Source organism: Coptis chinensis, chromosome 5 (genome assembly GCF_015680905.1).
Source record: "Coptis chinensis isolate HL-2020 chromosome 5, ASM1568090v1, whole genome shotgun sequence".
In the NCBI taxonomy this organism is placed as follows: domain Eukaryota; kingdom Viridiplantae; phylum Streptophyta; class Magnoliopsida; order Ranunculales; family Ranunculaceae; genus Coptis; species Coptis chinensis.
Window position 1 is genome coordinate 80878164 of NC_141460.1, and position 16133 is coordinate 80894296.

A 16133-nucleotide genomic window follows, 5' to 3' on the forward strand; every position below is an offset into this window, starting at 1 on the left:
GAAGGAAGATTACAATCACTCCTCTAAAGTCTCTTCAAACTTATTAGATCTTTTTTCTCTCCTTACAAGCTTTTCTCTTTGCAAGGGTTTTCTCTCAATTTTGGTTGTTCTCAAAATTGGGTTTCTATTCAAAACTTGGTTTTCCAAAACCTGAACTCTTCTATTTTTATTGGGGTGAAATTTCAGTATAAAAACACGATCTTGATTTTCTAGCAAAAAATCAAAACCCGATATATATAGGTATGAGCACGGACGCGCTCTGGGCAAGACCAACTCGAGCGCGTGCGCGCCCTCTTCTATACCAACTTTTTCCAACTTCCAGTAGACATGTTTTGTAAACAACTGAAAAATACTATCTTCTTTTTTCATGCAAGGGCGTGGGCGCGCCTTGGGCAAGGCCAATCTGAGTGTGTGCGCGCTCTCACTTCTTCACACAAACAATACTTCTTCATGTCACATGGTGAGAGACTCACACCCAACATGTAGGTATACCACGGCCACGGCTAAAAACTATTTGTGCATCACCCTTACCCCTTCTTGTAGGAGTTTTTGCTTTTGACAGTCTCACTTTCGATGAGAGCCTTCTAGACTGTGTTTTTCGTACACCTATCAGAACTGCGAAGAGTATCCCTCATTCGTGTCAGTTAGCCTTCTCTCGCATCTTGAAGTCTACTTTGTATGATGTCACTTGGGAACCCAGTGTGGTAGGACCATGGGTGCGCCTACTTCTGATTCCATCTTGCAGTTTGCGAGTGTTTAGACCACAGACCTGCCAAGAACGCAGATTTGGCACAAGGAAAGATCGTCAGCAACACCAGATTCTTCAAGCCTTGGCCACATAGAATGAACCTGTAGGTATTTTTCATCTTGTACAGTTGTTAGTGGAGTTTGCACCACCCCCACCCGCTCATGAGCAGTTTCCCACTTCTCAGAACATCCTTCAGTGCTTGCAAAAAGTTTCAAATGAACATTTTACAGCAGCTGTAAAGGTGTTGTCATCTTCTAGGATAGCCCCTAGTAACCCGGAAACCCTTCAGATTTTGGAGGAGAAGCACCCTATAGGCCCACCACCATCCAAACCCACTATCCCTCTTACTGAGCCTGCTTTATCAGTAGAGAGAGATAAGGCATTAACATGCATAAAGTCCTTCCCCAAAACCACCTCATGTGGTCGTGATGGTCTGTGTGTTAGTGCAACGAAAACTAATAACTCAAGTTACAAAGATGAAGATCGGAAGGAAAGCATAAATTTTATTATTGCAAATAAGTTCTCTTCTTCTTTTTTTTTTTACTGAACGTAGTACATAGACTACACTCTTCTTCCTTATTTATAGGTGGTCATGTCACCAACCATCAACGCATAACACCACACAATATTTTCAATTCTTACGGCTATCTATTTCACTTTGCCTACCAAAGGTATAGTAGTTATCACCAAACTTACTATTACATACACTACTAGCTAAGACCAAAGACTTTGTAGATGATTTGAATTGCAACTTCCAACACTGCGAGCCCAACACTTGATGGATGCTATGAGTGGTGTTGCGTTCTGTTGCTATAGACCTCCTAAGATCCATTGACCTCAGTAATGAACTTATGGTTGTGAGGACGATACACACGTGCTTTAGCAGAGTTTATAGCAAGCGCTCCGTTGACTCTACTTCTCAAGCCAGATAACAATATTCATCCATTAGCTATGGGTATAGTATGGCGTCGGTTAGTGTCAAAAATTGCAATGAAAGGAGTTGCCAAGGACATGGTTCAATACTTTTTTTTTGAATAAGTTTTTAGGGTTAGGCATACCCCGGGACCTGTATTAGAATCTGAGATAGATGTTTTCATTCTTGTCCTCCTCAACATAGGTAGTAAGCAGAGAGCTTAGAGGAAGTACGAAGTATATGTGTTCAGTTTCAAGGGAAGCCAAATGGTCTGCAACCCGATTTGTTTCCCTTAAAACATGATTAAAGTTAATACTATAACAACTCCTAATAAGAACTCTAATGGCACTGACAACATTCTGGCAGTACCATGGAGATGGCTCCCTACCTAGTAATATGTTTATAGCCCCCAAATAATCTAAGGCAACTGAGATCCGAGTGAGGATCATATCTAAGAAGCCTCGAATCCCTTGCAAAATAGCAAATAGCTCTTGAAATAAAACTAATTTTCTTCCATTAGCACCTGCAAATGCAAATAGAACTTCTCCCCAAAAGTTCCTAGCAACTCCTCCCGTCCCACAGCTGGTGTTAGAGACGGATCCATCTATGTTTAACTTGGTAACACCTTTATCGGGCTTCAGCCAAATACAGTGTTAGTACCTTAGTTTTGTAGTTCACAAGAATACCAAGTCGATCAATGAGTATTCTGTCTTGGATACTGGCATGAACTGAGGTGAGCTTACCTTGAAGATATGTGACTGTCTCACTAATAAGCTTGTTCTTGACTGCTCTCCATGGCTGAGTGGAGTTGTTAAATCATCTCTTATTTCTTTCTTGCCACACATGACTGATAGTGGCACATGTCAATACTTTGATGATTTCAGCAGTCAAGGTTTTCTTACTGCAAATTGTAAGAAGTTCAATCCATTCCCCATTTGGGCTATGAGAATGAGTCCTAATTCTTAAGAGTTGTTTCACAGTCCTCCAAATGTGTTTGGTATTGCCGCACTCGAAGAAGAGGTGGACGGAGTTTTCTCTTTCATTGTTGCAAAAGCAACATGTTGAAGTATGGAGTACCTTCTTTTGTATAAATCTATCCTGAGTGGGTAAGTTGCTAGCAAACAGTTGCCAAGCTATAAAAGAATGTCGAGGCAGTATATATTTTCCCCAGACCAGACTATACCATCGTACCCTCTCCCTTGGAGCCCGAAGTTCATTATAAGCAAATTTGGAAGAAAACTTACCAGTAGAGTTTGGGGTCCATACCACCACATCATGAGAAAGGTAGGTATTGATCTCAGTTCCAAGTATCAAGCTTTTGAGGGCTGATGGAGGCAGGTTGAGCACAATGTCATTCCAAGCACCATTAGAAATCAATGAACTAACTCTTGCATCATCAAGGAGATAGATTAAGTTTTTTGCCTCCAGCTTTTCAAAGAGAGGGATCTCAGAACACCATATGTCATGCCATAAGAAGGTATCATCTCTATTGGCAATTGAGTGTCTAATGAATTTTCTAGTAGGAACTCGAGTTTCCAAAATGTTCCTTCAAACCCAAGAACAATCTTTTGGGACCTGCATCATCCAGAAGAATTTATTCTTGATGTGTTGAGCCCATGTCCATTGCACCCATGGACTTTCTCCCTTAGCTACAACTTTGAAGATAAGGCCACAGTAGGCAACCTGATTCCAAATTTTTAAGTTCAAGATTCCAAGGTCACCTTCTTGTTTTGTGAGAGTAGTTATAGAACTACTTGCATGGTGCATTTTGTTACCCATAGAAGGGCCATTCTAAAGGAATTTATTGCATAGCTTAGTAACATGCTCAAGGACAGTCATAGGGAGTACAAAGGTTCGAGCCCAATATATATGAAAGGAAAATAGTACAAAGTGGATGAGTTGAAGTCTTCCAGCATGTGAGAGGCACCAAGCTTTCCAATCTTGAATTCTAGCAGTGATTCTCTCAATAAGAGGTTGGCAATCTCTGATTCCAAGCCTAGTGGGGGTGAGAGGGAGCCCAAGATAAGTAATAGGCAGTGGAGCTTGATTAATTCCGAGAGAGTTTGCGAGAAGAAAGCTATCATTGACAGATAGGCCTCCGGTGAGCAGAGTAGTATTTTGTTTATTGATAAGGAGACCAGAACATCCAGCGAATTTACTTAGAATCTCCATAACTGCTTCAGATGAGTGATAATCACCTTTAAAGAACAATAGCAAGTCATCCGCAAAGCATAAGCTTATAACACCAGTTTTCTTGCATTTTGGGTGAGGTTTAATGGTGTTATTTTTCATATTCATCCTTAACAAGCAACTCAGAGCCTCCATGATAAGAACAAATAAGTATGGCGATAAGGGGTCACCCTGACGAAGACCTCGTTTACCATGAAAGTAACCCTCAGGTTTGCCATTGATAATAACAGAGAAGAGTGGTGTTGAGAAGCAAAATTTTATCCAGCAAGTGATCTTTGGAGGAAAGTGAAGTTTCTGCATCATAGCTTCAAGGGCCATCCAATTGACAGTGTCAAAAGCTTTTCTTATATCGACTTTGAGTGTGCAACTAGGAAAGGTATGTTTCCTTGTGTAATTTCTTAACAATTCATGAGAAAGGAGTAAATTGTCTTGGATGGTCCTGCCCGCAATGAACGCAGACTGATTTGTGTCCACCAAAGAGCTCATAAGAGGCTTAAGTCTGTTAGCAATGATCTTGGCAACACATTTGTAAGTGGTGTTGCATAGAGCAATTGGTCTGAAATCAGTGACTTTAGAAGCATTAGGAACTTTAGGAACCAAGCTGATAAAAGTAGAGTTGAGACCAGAGGGTAATGTGTTTGATGCGAACACAAAAGAGATGGCCCTCACAAAATCTTCTCCTATAGTAGACCAACAAACCTTGAAGAAATAAGGGTTATAACCATTTGGTCCTGGTGCTTTGGCATTATCCATAGAGAAAAGTGAATCTTTGATTTCTTTAGCCGCTACATCTCCCTCCAGTAAAGCAACGGAGTTGTTATCCACAGTGTTTCTGACATGAAGTTCTTCAATAACTTCAATATTGACATTATAAGTCCCCCTAACAAATTCTCATAGTGTGAGTTAATATGATTCACAACTTCGGAGTGTTCAATAATCTTAGTACCAATATTGTCAGTAACAAACCAGATTTTATTCCTCATTCTCCGTTCTTTCACTATGTTGTGAAAGAATGATGTGCATCTATCAGCTTCATGGAGCCATTGACAATTAGCTCTATGTTTAATATCCTCATATTCCATCTCTAAGAAAGTGTTGTATTCCTTCTTTTCTTGTTTTTCTTTCGCAATAAGCATAGAGTTGCCTTGGTTGAGGCTGAGTAATCTTTGAGTATCAAAGAGTTTCAAGTGTGCAGTCTCAGTTCTGTTTGAGATGTCAGAGAAGTGTTTTTTGGACCAAGTTTTGAGGATACCCTTTAGATGCTTGAGCTTAGAGACAAGTATAAAAATAGGATTGCCAACAAAATATTGCTTCCACTCTGCTTCAACTGTAGACATGAAAGTGGCATCAAAGAGGCCATGCATTGCAAAATTTGAAAGGATATGAGTGTTTAGTGGTAGTGTACCATGTTGGGGTCAACGGGGTATGATCAGAGACTCCTTGGGGAGTAAATTCGACCTCTGAAGTAGGGAATAAACTATTCTAGTGGACATTCACAAGACATCTGTCTATCTTTGAGCATCTCCTTGTTGTACCAACTGCATTGTTAGTCCAAGTGAAATAACTACCAGAAAATTGTAAGTCAACGAGGCTAATGGTGTTGACACAATTTGAAAAATCTGTGAGTTCTCTAGGGTGAACTAGATCACTGCCAAGCCTTTCAGAAGAATTAAGGATGCTGTTAAAATCTCCACTCACACTCCACGGATGGGTTATTGTATTGCTTAGTGAGATGAGATCATGCCATAAGAGTTTTCTTTCATTACTGGAGTTACTTGCATAAATAATTGAAAGAAGGAAATTCTTATTTGTAGGTAAAATAGTTGCCTCATAGTGGATAATTTGGGATGTGCTTTTGATGTGTTTGATTTGGACGAAACTTGAGTCCCAACATATCCATATTCTACCGGATGGATCTTCATTGTAGTTGTGCATATATGACCAAAAGTTACAACACTTCCAGTTTGGTGTCGGTGTGCCTGGTGGTGCAGAGGCAATTTTGCATGTCGTTAACCGTATGGTTCATGCCAACAAAGACAACACTTTTCACACTATGATGCTAGTTGACTTCCAGAATGCTTTCAACCTTGTTGATTGGGCATCCATGCTAAGAGAGGCCTACATTAGTTGTTCAGTAATAGCTCCATCCATTAGTACTTCAGATGCATTCTAAATGTCAGTTGGAGCTTTAGGTATGGTACTTGGATGATGGGACAGTTATTGGTGACACAGAGCAAGTGGCGAGGGCTATGAGCATTATCAGGGAAGCAGGGCCTCCCCCAAGTCTTGTTTTGAATGTGACCAAGACAAAGATTGTTTGGCCTTCATTGGATCATCGTCATTCCAGCCTTGACCTTTTCCCCTCAGATGTATCACGTCCTCAACAAGGTGTTAGGTTGCTTGGAGGGGTGGTTGGCACTGATGTATCATTTACCCGTGGTCTAGTAAGCATAAGGGTTAAGAAAACCCTCCGTTTGATGAGCCTCCTATCCCAGCTTAAGGATCCACAATGTGAGTCGGCATTGTTAAGAGCTTGCTCAGGGCTAACAAAGCTTATTTTCACTGTAAGGACATGTCCGCCAGTACACTTCACAGAAACAACTGAATTGTTTGACCACTCCCTTCGTAGGACTTTCCAGGATATTATAGCTTAGTCTTGGATGGCCCTGGTTTCAGTGATCTCCAATGGCGTCTACCTACACTCCTGTTGCGTCTTGGCATTTATTGTGCCACTAATGTTAGTAAGTTTGCATTTGTCGCCTCACGAACTTAGACTAATGAGCTCCATAACCATATCTTGCGAGGTTGTGGTCTTAGGGTAATGTTTTTGATAGTGCCATAGTTGAACTTCAGCATTACCTTCCTGATTTCAACCTGAATACTCTAACCTCTTATGCAGCCGTCTCTTGTAAACCACAATGTAACATGCCTTGGCGGAAGTGTATTTTGGCAAGATTAGTGCAGGTGAGATGGAGTTCAAGTTGTCAGTTCATCAGAAAGCCATACTTGAGTGTATCCAGTTAGAACATGCAAAAGATTTCCTTCTTACTATTCCCATGGAAGGTCTTGGACAGTGAATAGCCCCAATTGAGTATCGAACCATTCTCAGCTACTGCCTTATGATTCCCTTATACATTGATGGTGCTTGATGCCCAGCGTGTAATAATAGTCGGATGGACAAGTTTGGAGACCATGCAGCACAATGTAAGCACTTCCCAGGTTTCAAGTACCGTCATGACCACATGAGAGACATTTTGTGTGATGTGATTTGGCGAGCCGGCATACAAATGAAGAAAGAAGCCCTGGTAAATTTTCTAACAATAGTGAAGGCAGATTGATACTATGTCCAGTAGATGTTTTGATATACAGTTGGTCTGAAGGTAAATATGTGTATGTAAACGTAACCGAGGTATAATCGATGGTGGGGATTGGCAGTAGTGCCTTCCAGGTTGGTCAAGCAGGAAACAATGCAACAACAGCTAAGATACATAAACACGAGGGAGCATGCACAACAAACCAACACAAACTGCTTCATCCATTTCTCTTTCGATACATTTGGATTTTTGGCATCAGATTATGTAGAGCTCCTCAAACGATTGCAGAAGGTAATGGACAACAATGTGATATCTAGTGGTTCCAATGAATATGTATTTAGAAAGATTGGATTTGCTATTCAGAAGGGACTAGCGGTACAACTTGTAGCGCGCTTGTCGCCTCCCACTGTGTAATTTTTTAATTCTCATCAATAAGATGATTTTAGAAAAAAAAAAAAAAAAAAAAAATAATAACAGTAATTTTCTCAAATGTTAACAACACCTTAAAAGAATGCCAAATTTGAAGAAAATTATAAATGTTTTTGGACCCAATATTTGACAAAAGGATTAGACGTATTGATAGCTTTGAAAGTTAGTTGTTGCACGATACTAAAGAATTTACCTTAAACAATGCCATCATAGACGAAAAGACGAACTGGAAAGCTACTAAGAATTTGAGAGATTTTGTAAACACTACAGGCTTCCCAAGTACATATTTCTGCAATTTCAATAATAGATATCATCACCATAATTAATATCGAAAAAAAAAAATCATCACCATAATGAAGTGAATGCAGCATGTATATGATAATCACAAGATAACTGCAGGAATGTACAATTGATATCCTAACTCAGTTTAAAAAGAATGGATCACTTGACAAACCTGCATGTGAATAAAGAAACCGAATGGGAAAAGTAGACTCCACACGGACGCAATGGATGCAGCTGCAAGAAATGGTTGATTCTTCCAATGGAGAAAGGGGAGCTACATTTAAATGCATTAAACAAAAATCAAAGGCCTTCTCAAGATATTTGAACAGACAAGTTTGATCTTAATTGCAGACAAATCAACCCAACTGCATGCACAAAGAAGTTTGAGAATCGAGAAGGAAATTCATGTATTGATCCGCTCCATCTGAGTTATCTGATTTCGAAGAGGAGTTCAGTTCCTCTTATCGTATCATGCAAAACGTATTCTTAAAAGTTCAGTACTTACATCAACTGAATATACAGTTCCAAGCATACAAAAAATGACAAGGGCGAGCAACGACGGTGGTGAATAAAATCGCAATCCTGCAGCAAAACTCTGTAGAATAGAAAAAAAAAAACGAAAGAATTACTAGTACTACGTACTGTTGGTACACTGCAGAACTGCACGTAGTCAACATGCTGCCAAATGAAAGTTTGAGCACTCCATACTAAAGCTTCTTAAAGAACAAAATCAGGCTTATCAATTATCATTATCGTTACCTACTAGTGATTTAAGGTTAACATACCAAGATGAAACAGGTAGCCGCAATTGCTTTCCCAGTGTTCATTGACAATTCGCCAGAAGGGAGTGGAAGATAGGGCTTGTTTATCTTAGAACGCAAGGGGGAAAAGAGAAATTACTAATCGAAAAATATGAAGAATTCCTGGATTTTTGTAATGCAAAATGTTTCAGTATATATTAATATATACCTTGTCGCTTTCAACATCGGACAACTGATTCAGTGCCCCCACGTAAAGGTTCATCAGTAGTGCCGGTAAAACTGCCTGACATAACATCACACAATGACTAAATAACCCACGTACTTTGAGTTAAGTTGAACGAAAATTTTGATCCTTAATATGCATTCCTTCATTCATTACCTTCACTACTTCCACAACATAGTTGAGACTGAGATCAGCCATTGTTTCCACGGGAAGAAGAGATGTTGCTATTATTCCTAATATCTGATAACAAAACAAGGAATTGAACACGTACTTCCATTCCACTTTCTTTATGTTTAACTAATCCAACTGACAAAAAATAAAATAAATAAATAGGGACTCGAGGAGGCTTGTATGTGTAACCAACATTGTATTATCTCATTCGATATATGTTATCATGTGAAAGCTTAAAATAATAGCATAAATCGATAACGTACTTTACCTGTTTTCTGAATTGGCCGGTAACGAACTAAATTTTGTTGGCATTTGAAAATTCAAGAACATACTTAGTATTTTTGTTGCGATGTCTTTTTTTTTTTGTAAGTTCCGTCAATTTTTTTTTTTTTTGCAACCCGGCTATTGCCAAGGGCTAACATGCTTTTGCCAATGGTATTAAACAAGTCAGACCCCCACCCCCACCCCCACCCCCACAAGCTCTCCATTGATAATAAATCCTAGATTGGACTTCACATCCTCCAAATTATTTTCCATTTCTTGGAGTGGATATTTTAATAATTCTAGTATATATACATTGGTCTCCATTAAGCTACCATAAATTATTATCTTCTACCATCGTGTCCTCAATTTCTAATTTTTTGAAGTGCATAACAACCCATGAATTTTCAGTAAAATGGAAAATTTCTTATGTTGAGGAAATAGTAAACTTTTTTTTTTTTTCATACACAATATTGTTTTGAGGTGACTTTTACAATTTTGACCTCTTTTATTAGTCCCAGAACAACCCAACAAAAAAAAAATTCTGAACTAAATCGTTACCAAAAGAGTAGTGGGTTAATCAAAATAACTAAAATTCATCCAAAATCTACAAATTTCCAATTAAAAGTGAGATGAATTTCTAGAGAGACCAAAAAACAATATGGAAAACATCAATGTATGTTGATTACAACTAATTTCAATCTGACTTTAACAATTTAAAATGCATCTCGATAATTTTGAATATCATGTTTAAAACTTTGTTTGATGTAATTCAAATTGTGAAAATTGTGAAAGGACAAATGGGTTTTTTTTATAAGACAATTGTATTATTTGATTGCACATCTTGGAGCAATACACACGCACCCTTGCGATGAGTGGCCTCGATTGACACACACACCTATATTAGATTTTAAGATTATTAATGAAAGGGTAAAAAGGAGAAATAAGAAGTTTTAAAAACAGTTAATACACCCAAAAAGTGACATGTTGTTAAAATAGTAGAATCAAAAGATAATATTTCTTTTCTAACAAAAACACACTAAAGAAAGTTCTAGAGCCATTTCTATGAATTTTTCAAGTTGTGGTGAAAACTTCATACACAATATTGTTGCTCTTCATGAGTAGAACAACCCACCGAAAAATATTACTATAATATATTTGGGATATTTATCCAGTTTGATATATAAAATATCGATATGTTATATATCACATTTTATATCGATGATATTTCGATGATATTTTTTATATTTGTGATATTTGGAGATATTATGCGATATTTTGTGTATATAACAATTTTATTTAATATTTACCATTATATTTCAAACAAATATAAATAATGTATCATAATATATCAAGAAATATCCACAATATTCACTATATTTGTCGATATTTTAGATATATCCACGGTATTTGCATGTGAAACAATGTCAAATATCTCCCAAGAGGAAAATATATCCACAATACATATCCAGAAATTGAATATCGATAAATACTCATATCCTGATATTTTGTACTATGGAACAACCTAGGTTCCTGATAGCATGTAATGTTAGGGCGTGAACACCAATTTTATCTTCTTGCAACAGAAAAACTTACACCTATATCTTTAGAATTGCTTATTTGCAAGTCCCGAAATTATCCAACTTAACTTTCTTCTTCGATTCTTTTTATAGACAGATAGATGATACCCACACCATTATGTTGAACACCCAATACATGCATCAAAATCAGTCATTTGTAAGAATGAGTCATAAGATACAATTAAATTATGAGTGCTTCTTTGAATTCCTAATTTGATTGTACACTTCATATATAATTTAGTAAACTTTTACACCTAATAAACAAAAACTATATATTATAATGTTTAGGTTGCTTTTAATTAATGCAAAATAATACTAAACTTATTTATATATCAAAATCATAATAATTGGTTTCGATTTCATTTCGAGTACCCATCGATTTTGTTATTATTCAGATTTAATAGTTTCCGTTCTTTATCGGTTCGGTTAGTAAAACCCACTATTAATAGGTCTAACATTTTAGAACCCCAGAACCCTATAAATGGTTTCAGTTCCGGTTCGGATAATGGGTACCATACACATCCCAGTTTTTGGTAAGTAAATATTAAAACAAATTAAAAATATTAATAAATCAAAGTAGTACGTCGGTAATTTATTTTGTCGGGGGTAGTTCGCTAGCATTTCTCAATTAAGAAATCACGCTAAGAAAACATGCTATTATTAATTCCTGAAAACTTACAGTGGCCGGCCAACTATGCGTACGAGAAAAAAGAAGTAATGTCTTCAGTTTTTGTGAAACACTAGTAGTCTTTGACGTATGATTGGCCTCCGACGTATGGTCGCCTTTTTGTATTGAACAGAAACATCTACAAAGTGATGTACCATGATTAAGCACCGACTTCTTATTGCTTTCTCGCTTACTGGATAAAGAGAAACTTTGCAGATGACAGTGGGAGAGCTTCTCAAGGTTGTGTTGGTGAAAACCACGATACAAATGATTTACTTGACCTTGTGACTTCATCACCAAATCTATAATTAAGAAAAATAACCTGTAAGAAACAAGAGACTAGACGCACCAAACGTCAATGCATGGAGATAGAAATAGAAACCTGCTTGCCGTTGATGAGCGTATCTTGAGGTCAGAACAGATGAACCTGCAATTATGATTGACATCTCTCTCACAGACTCACTCTTGGTCTGTGTCTGTATTTGGAAATTGGAACTCCTGTATTTGTTCTTCCTCTTTGACTTTTGTTACAGGGTACGTACATAAGCTAGCTTTATAAAACCAAGAGTGCACTGTCAAATGGTGCTAGTCCCATTTATGAGGGTGACAGTACACCTTTTCAAAATAGTTTAGATAGTCTGTCCCACTACATTAACCACTGCAACCAAGCCTCCCATGTCACTTTTAGACATTATTTTGTGATTTTGTCTTGGTTGCAGTGGTTAATGTAGCGGGACAGACTATCTAAACTATTTTGAAAAGGTGTACTGATCACCCTCATAAATGGGACTAGCACCATTTGACAAAAAGTAAAACAATAATAATAATTTTTTATGTCTTTTTACATCCTACATCTCATAGTTCTACGGTAGGCAGTTGTCGCGAGATAGCACAATCTACAATATCGGGTTGCCGCGAGATCCCATATTCCACAGCAGGCAATTTCCGTGGCATATATTTTTTTGTGTTTTTTGTTTTTTTTACTTCAAATTTTGCGTATTGAACACACACGACATATAGATACATCATTTTCTTATTTAAAGTTTCTTTATACACTCCAAGAATAACACCAAAACCATGACAAAAAAAATGTACGATCGAGCCATAATTTTGCTATCTCGCGGCAAATATTTTCATATGCTATAAGAAAATTTTGTGACCAAATTAATGAAGAAGAGTTTTGATAATTAACACAAGCAAAGACTCCATTTTAGTAAACAAAATCATCTTGCAGCAACTAACTTTTTTTACGGTGGCTATTAAAAAAAATTTAAAAGAAAAAATGACCCACGGCAACCACCTTCCGTGAGATATGGGATCTCACGGCAACTCAATACAGTGGATTGTGCGATCCCGCAGCAGTTGCTTGCCATTAGTGTTTTTTGTGTATTTAATGGAGGGGTGCTAGTACCTTTGAATTGGTCAAAGGGGTGCTAGTCCTATTTATGGTGGTGTCAATACTGCGACCCTTTTAAAAATTGCGACTCTCATCTACAGTCCCGCACTAGTGAAATATTATTTTTTATGTATCTATTTTTTATGTATCTCTAAATTTCTTCGTCACTTTGTTTTTGCCCCTGTACCTTCTGGTTATTTACCTGATTTAACCCTATTTGTCTCTTTTACATCTTTCTGTCTCATCGACTCTGATTTTAGTTTCTCCTTCTCCTTCTCCGTCCCTATTCTCATTTAGCTTCATTAATTAATCTCACACATCTCATCTTATTTCAATATTTAATCTCCTTATATACCAGTTTTGTAGGTCCAAATTTATTGCACCCCAACTATGCACCCCATCCATGTGGGTAAGCGTTTGATGTTGCTGGACTTCATCTTATGATAATTATCTTATCTTACCTATTAAATTAGATAGATTTGTTAATATGTTTTTCATTTTCAGTGAAAGCTACTTGAAGAAAGCTATACCCGGTTGTTCAATTAGAGGATATATATATATCGGTTTGTCTAGGGTGCCACTCTTAGAGTGCCACCCTTATCTCACTCTTCATTTGAGCCGTCCGATCTCGCCCTCTAGATCTCAAGATCTAATTCACCAAATTTACCGATATTTACCGATATTTCGATATTTCATCATCTTCTCTAAAAAAAAAAAAAACCCATCTTCACCAATACTCTACACACCGATCTAACCAAAAAAAAAAACCGAAATTAAATTTCTCTCTCTCTACGGCTCGGCTCTCTCGGCTTCTTCTTCTCATCATTTGGCAATTAGGTTTCTTCACTTGGTTTCTTCTTCTCTGACAGGTATCATTTGGCACTTCAACTATAGTCCACATTTGGTTATGGTGCTTGCCTATTAATAATGCTTTAATTGACACTTGGATTGTCATTATACCATAAAACCTTGAATTTTGATTTAATTTAGGTTGCTATGATTATAGTTATGATTAATACCCTCGTTTAAAGACGGCGACAATTTGGTTGGACTCGTAAGATTGATACGTCGAGTTCGGTGAACTTCATGTCGTATTCTTCATGCCGTGATTACGTCCGAATTTTGAACTCTGTCGAGTTAGGTGAACTCTATCGAGTTTTGAACTCTTTTCGAGTTTTGAACTCTGTCGAGTTTTGAAGTATTATATTCGAAAAATTTCCGGAGTTTTTGAACTCTGTCAAAGTTTTGAACTTCTGTCGAGTGAACGGCTCGATTAGTTCGTTAACTCGTCGTATTCTTCATGCCTGAAGTTTTGAACTCTGTCGAGTTCGGTGAACTGTCGTGATACTGTCGAGTTCGGTGAACTCTGTCAGTATTCTTCATGCCGTGATACTACGAAACTGCTGTCGAGTTCGGTGAACTGATTCTGTCGGATTCGGTGAACTGTCGTATTCTTCATGCCGAACTTCGCCGAGTTTTGAACTCTGTCGTATTCTTCATGCCGTGATACGTCGAGTTTTGAACTCTGTCGAGTTTTGAACTCTGTCGAGTTCGGTGAAGTAGCATATTCGGTGAACTCTGTCAGAGTTTTGAACTCTGTCGAGTTTTGAACTGGATGAAACTGAAGAGTTCGGTGAACTTCTGTCGTATTCTTCATACCGTGATTAAATCGAGTTTTGAACTCTGTCGGGAGTTGATGAACTCTGTCGTATTCTTCATGTCGTATTCTGTCAGAGTTTTGAACTCTGTCAGAGTTCGGTGAACTCTATCAGAGTTTTGTACTCTTCCAGAGTTTTGAACTCTGTCAGAGTTCGTTGAAGTAGCATATTCGGTGAACTCTATCGAGTTTTGAACTCATCGTATTTTGTCGAGTTCAAAACTCTTTCGAGTTTTGAACTCTGTCGTATTCTTCATGCCATATTACGTCGGAGTTTTGAACTCTGTCGAGGAGTTCGATGAACTCTATCGAGTTTTGAACTCTTTTCGAGTTTTGAACTCTGTCGAGTTAGATTGAAGTAGCATATTCGGTGAACTTCTGTCGAGTTTTGAACTCTGTCGTGATACGTCGAGTTCAAAACTCTTTTAGAGTTCGGTGAACTCTGTCGTATTCTTCATGCCGTGATTACATCGAGTTTTGAACTCTGCATGGAGTTCGATGAACTCTATCGAGTTTTGAACTCTTTTCGAGTTTTGAACTCTGTCGAGTTAGTTTGAAGTAGCATATTCGGTGAACTCTGTCGAGTTTTGAACTCAAAATGTGATACGTCGAGTTCAAAACTCTTTCGAGTTCGGTGAACTCGTAAATATTCTTCATGCCATATTCTGTCGAGTTTTGAACTCTGTCGGGAGTTCGTGAACTCTATCGAGTTTTGAACTCTTTTCGAGTTTTGAACTCTGTCGAGTTAGTTGAAACTCTTCGGTGAACTTCTGTCGAGTTTTGAACTCTGTCGTGATACGTCGAGTTCAAAACTCTTTCGAGTTCGGTGAACTCATCGTATTCTTCATGCCGTGATACGTCGAGTTTTTGAACTCATCGGAGTTCGATGAACTCTATCGAGTTTTGAACTCTTTCGAGTTTTTGAACTCTGTCGAGTTCGTTGAAGTAGCATATTCGGTAAACTCATCGAGTTGGTTGATGAACTCTGTCAAAGTTTTGAACTTCTGTCGTTTTTCGTCGGGGAGTTAGGTTAACTCATATTATTCTTCATGCCGTGATACGTCAGAGTTTTGAACTCTGTCGAGTTCGGTGAAGTATCATATTCGGTGAACTTTGACGCGTCGAGTTTTGAACTGTCATATTCTTCATGCCGTGATTATCGAGTTCGAACTGAACTAACATATTCGGTGAACTTTGTCGAGTTTTGAACTCTGTCGAGTTTGATGAACTAGCATATTCGGTGAACTCTGTCGAGAGTTTGAACTCGGCGAGTTGATAATAACATATTTGGTTAACTCTGTCGAGTTTAGATGTTTAAGTTATTTACACCGTTTATGTACATTGGGATTTTTATTTGTTTAAGTTATTTATATTTTTAATTTTTTCGATTTATAGAAATGGAGACGAGACATCAATCAATATCGAAGAAGGCGTGGTTGGGTCTTAGTCTACTAAAACCCCTGTTCAAGGCACGCAAACATTAATTTGCTCCTTATATAGGAATGACTTTTACAAGTATTGACGAGGCAAAGACTTATTAC

At 37.8% G+C, this 16133-nt stretch overlaps 1 protein-coding gene across 6 annotated transcripts in view; it reads right to left on the bottom strand.

Annotated features, from left to right (window-relative positions):
* Nucleotides 1–12106, bottom strand: part of LOC147499229 (homogentisate phytyltransferase 1, chloroplastic-like) — a 45802-nt gene extending 33696 nt beyond the window's left edge. For 4 of the 6 annotated variants that reach the window (XM_086561032.1, XM_086561034.1, XM_086561033.1 and 1 more), the window contains exons 1-8: nucleotides 11922–12105; nucleotides 11552–11841; nucleotides 9017–9100; nucleotides 8846–8920; nucleotides 8662–8745; nucleotides 8382–8471; nucleotides 8049–8150; nucleotides 7788–7883 (exon numbers count right to left, since the gene is read on the bottom strand). In XM_086561032.1, coding sequence (XP_086417158.1) covers nucleotides 7788–7883; nucleotides 8049–8150; nucleotides 8382–8471; nucleotides 8662–8745; nucleotides 8846–8920; nucleotides 9017–9100; nucleotides 11552–11841; nucleotides 11922–11985 — 885 coding nt within the window. In that variant the 5' untranslated portion in view covers nucleotides 11986–12105. Of the gene's footprint in view, nucleotides 1–7787; nucleotides 7884–8048; nucleotides 8151–8381; nucleotides 8472–8661; nucleotides 8746–8845; nucleotides 8921–9016; nucleotides 9101–11551; nucleotides 11842–11921 lie in introns of all 6 variants that reach the window. The other 2 variants (XM_086561036.1, XM_086561031.1) reach the window with 2 other exon arrangements.
* Between the last annotated feature and the right edge of the window lie 4027 nt (nucleotides 12107–16133).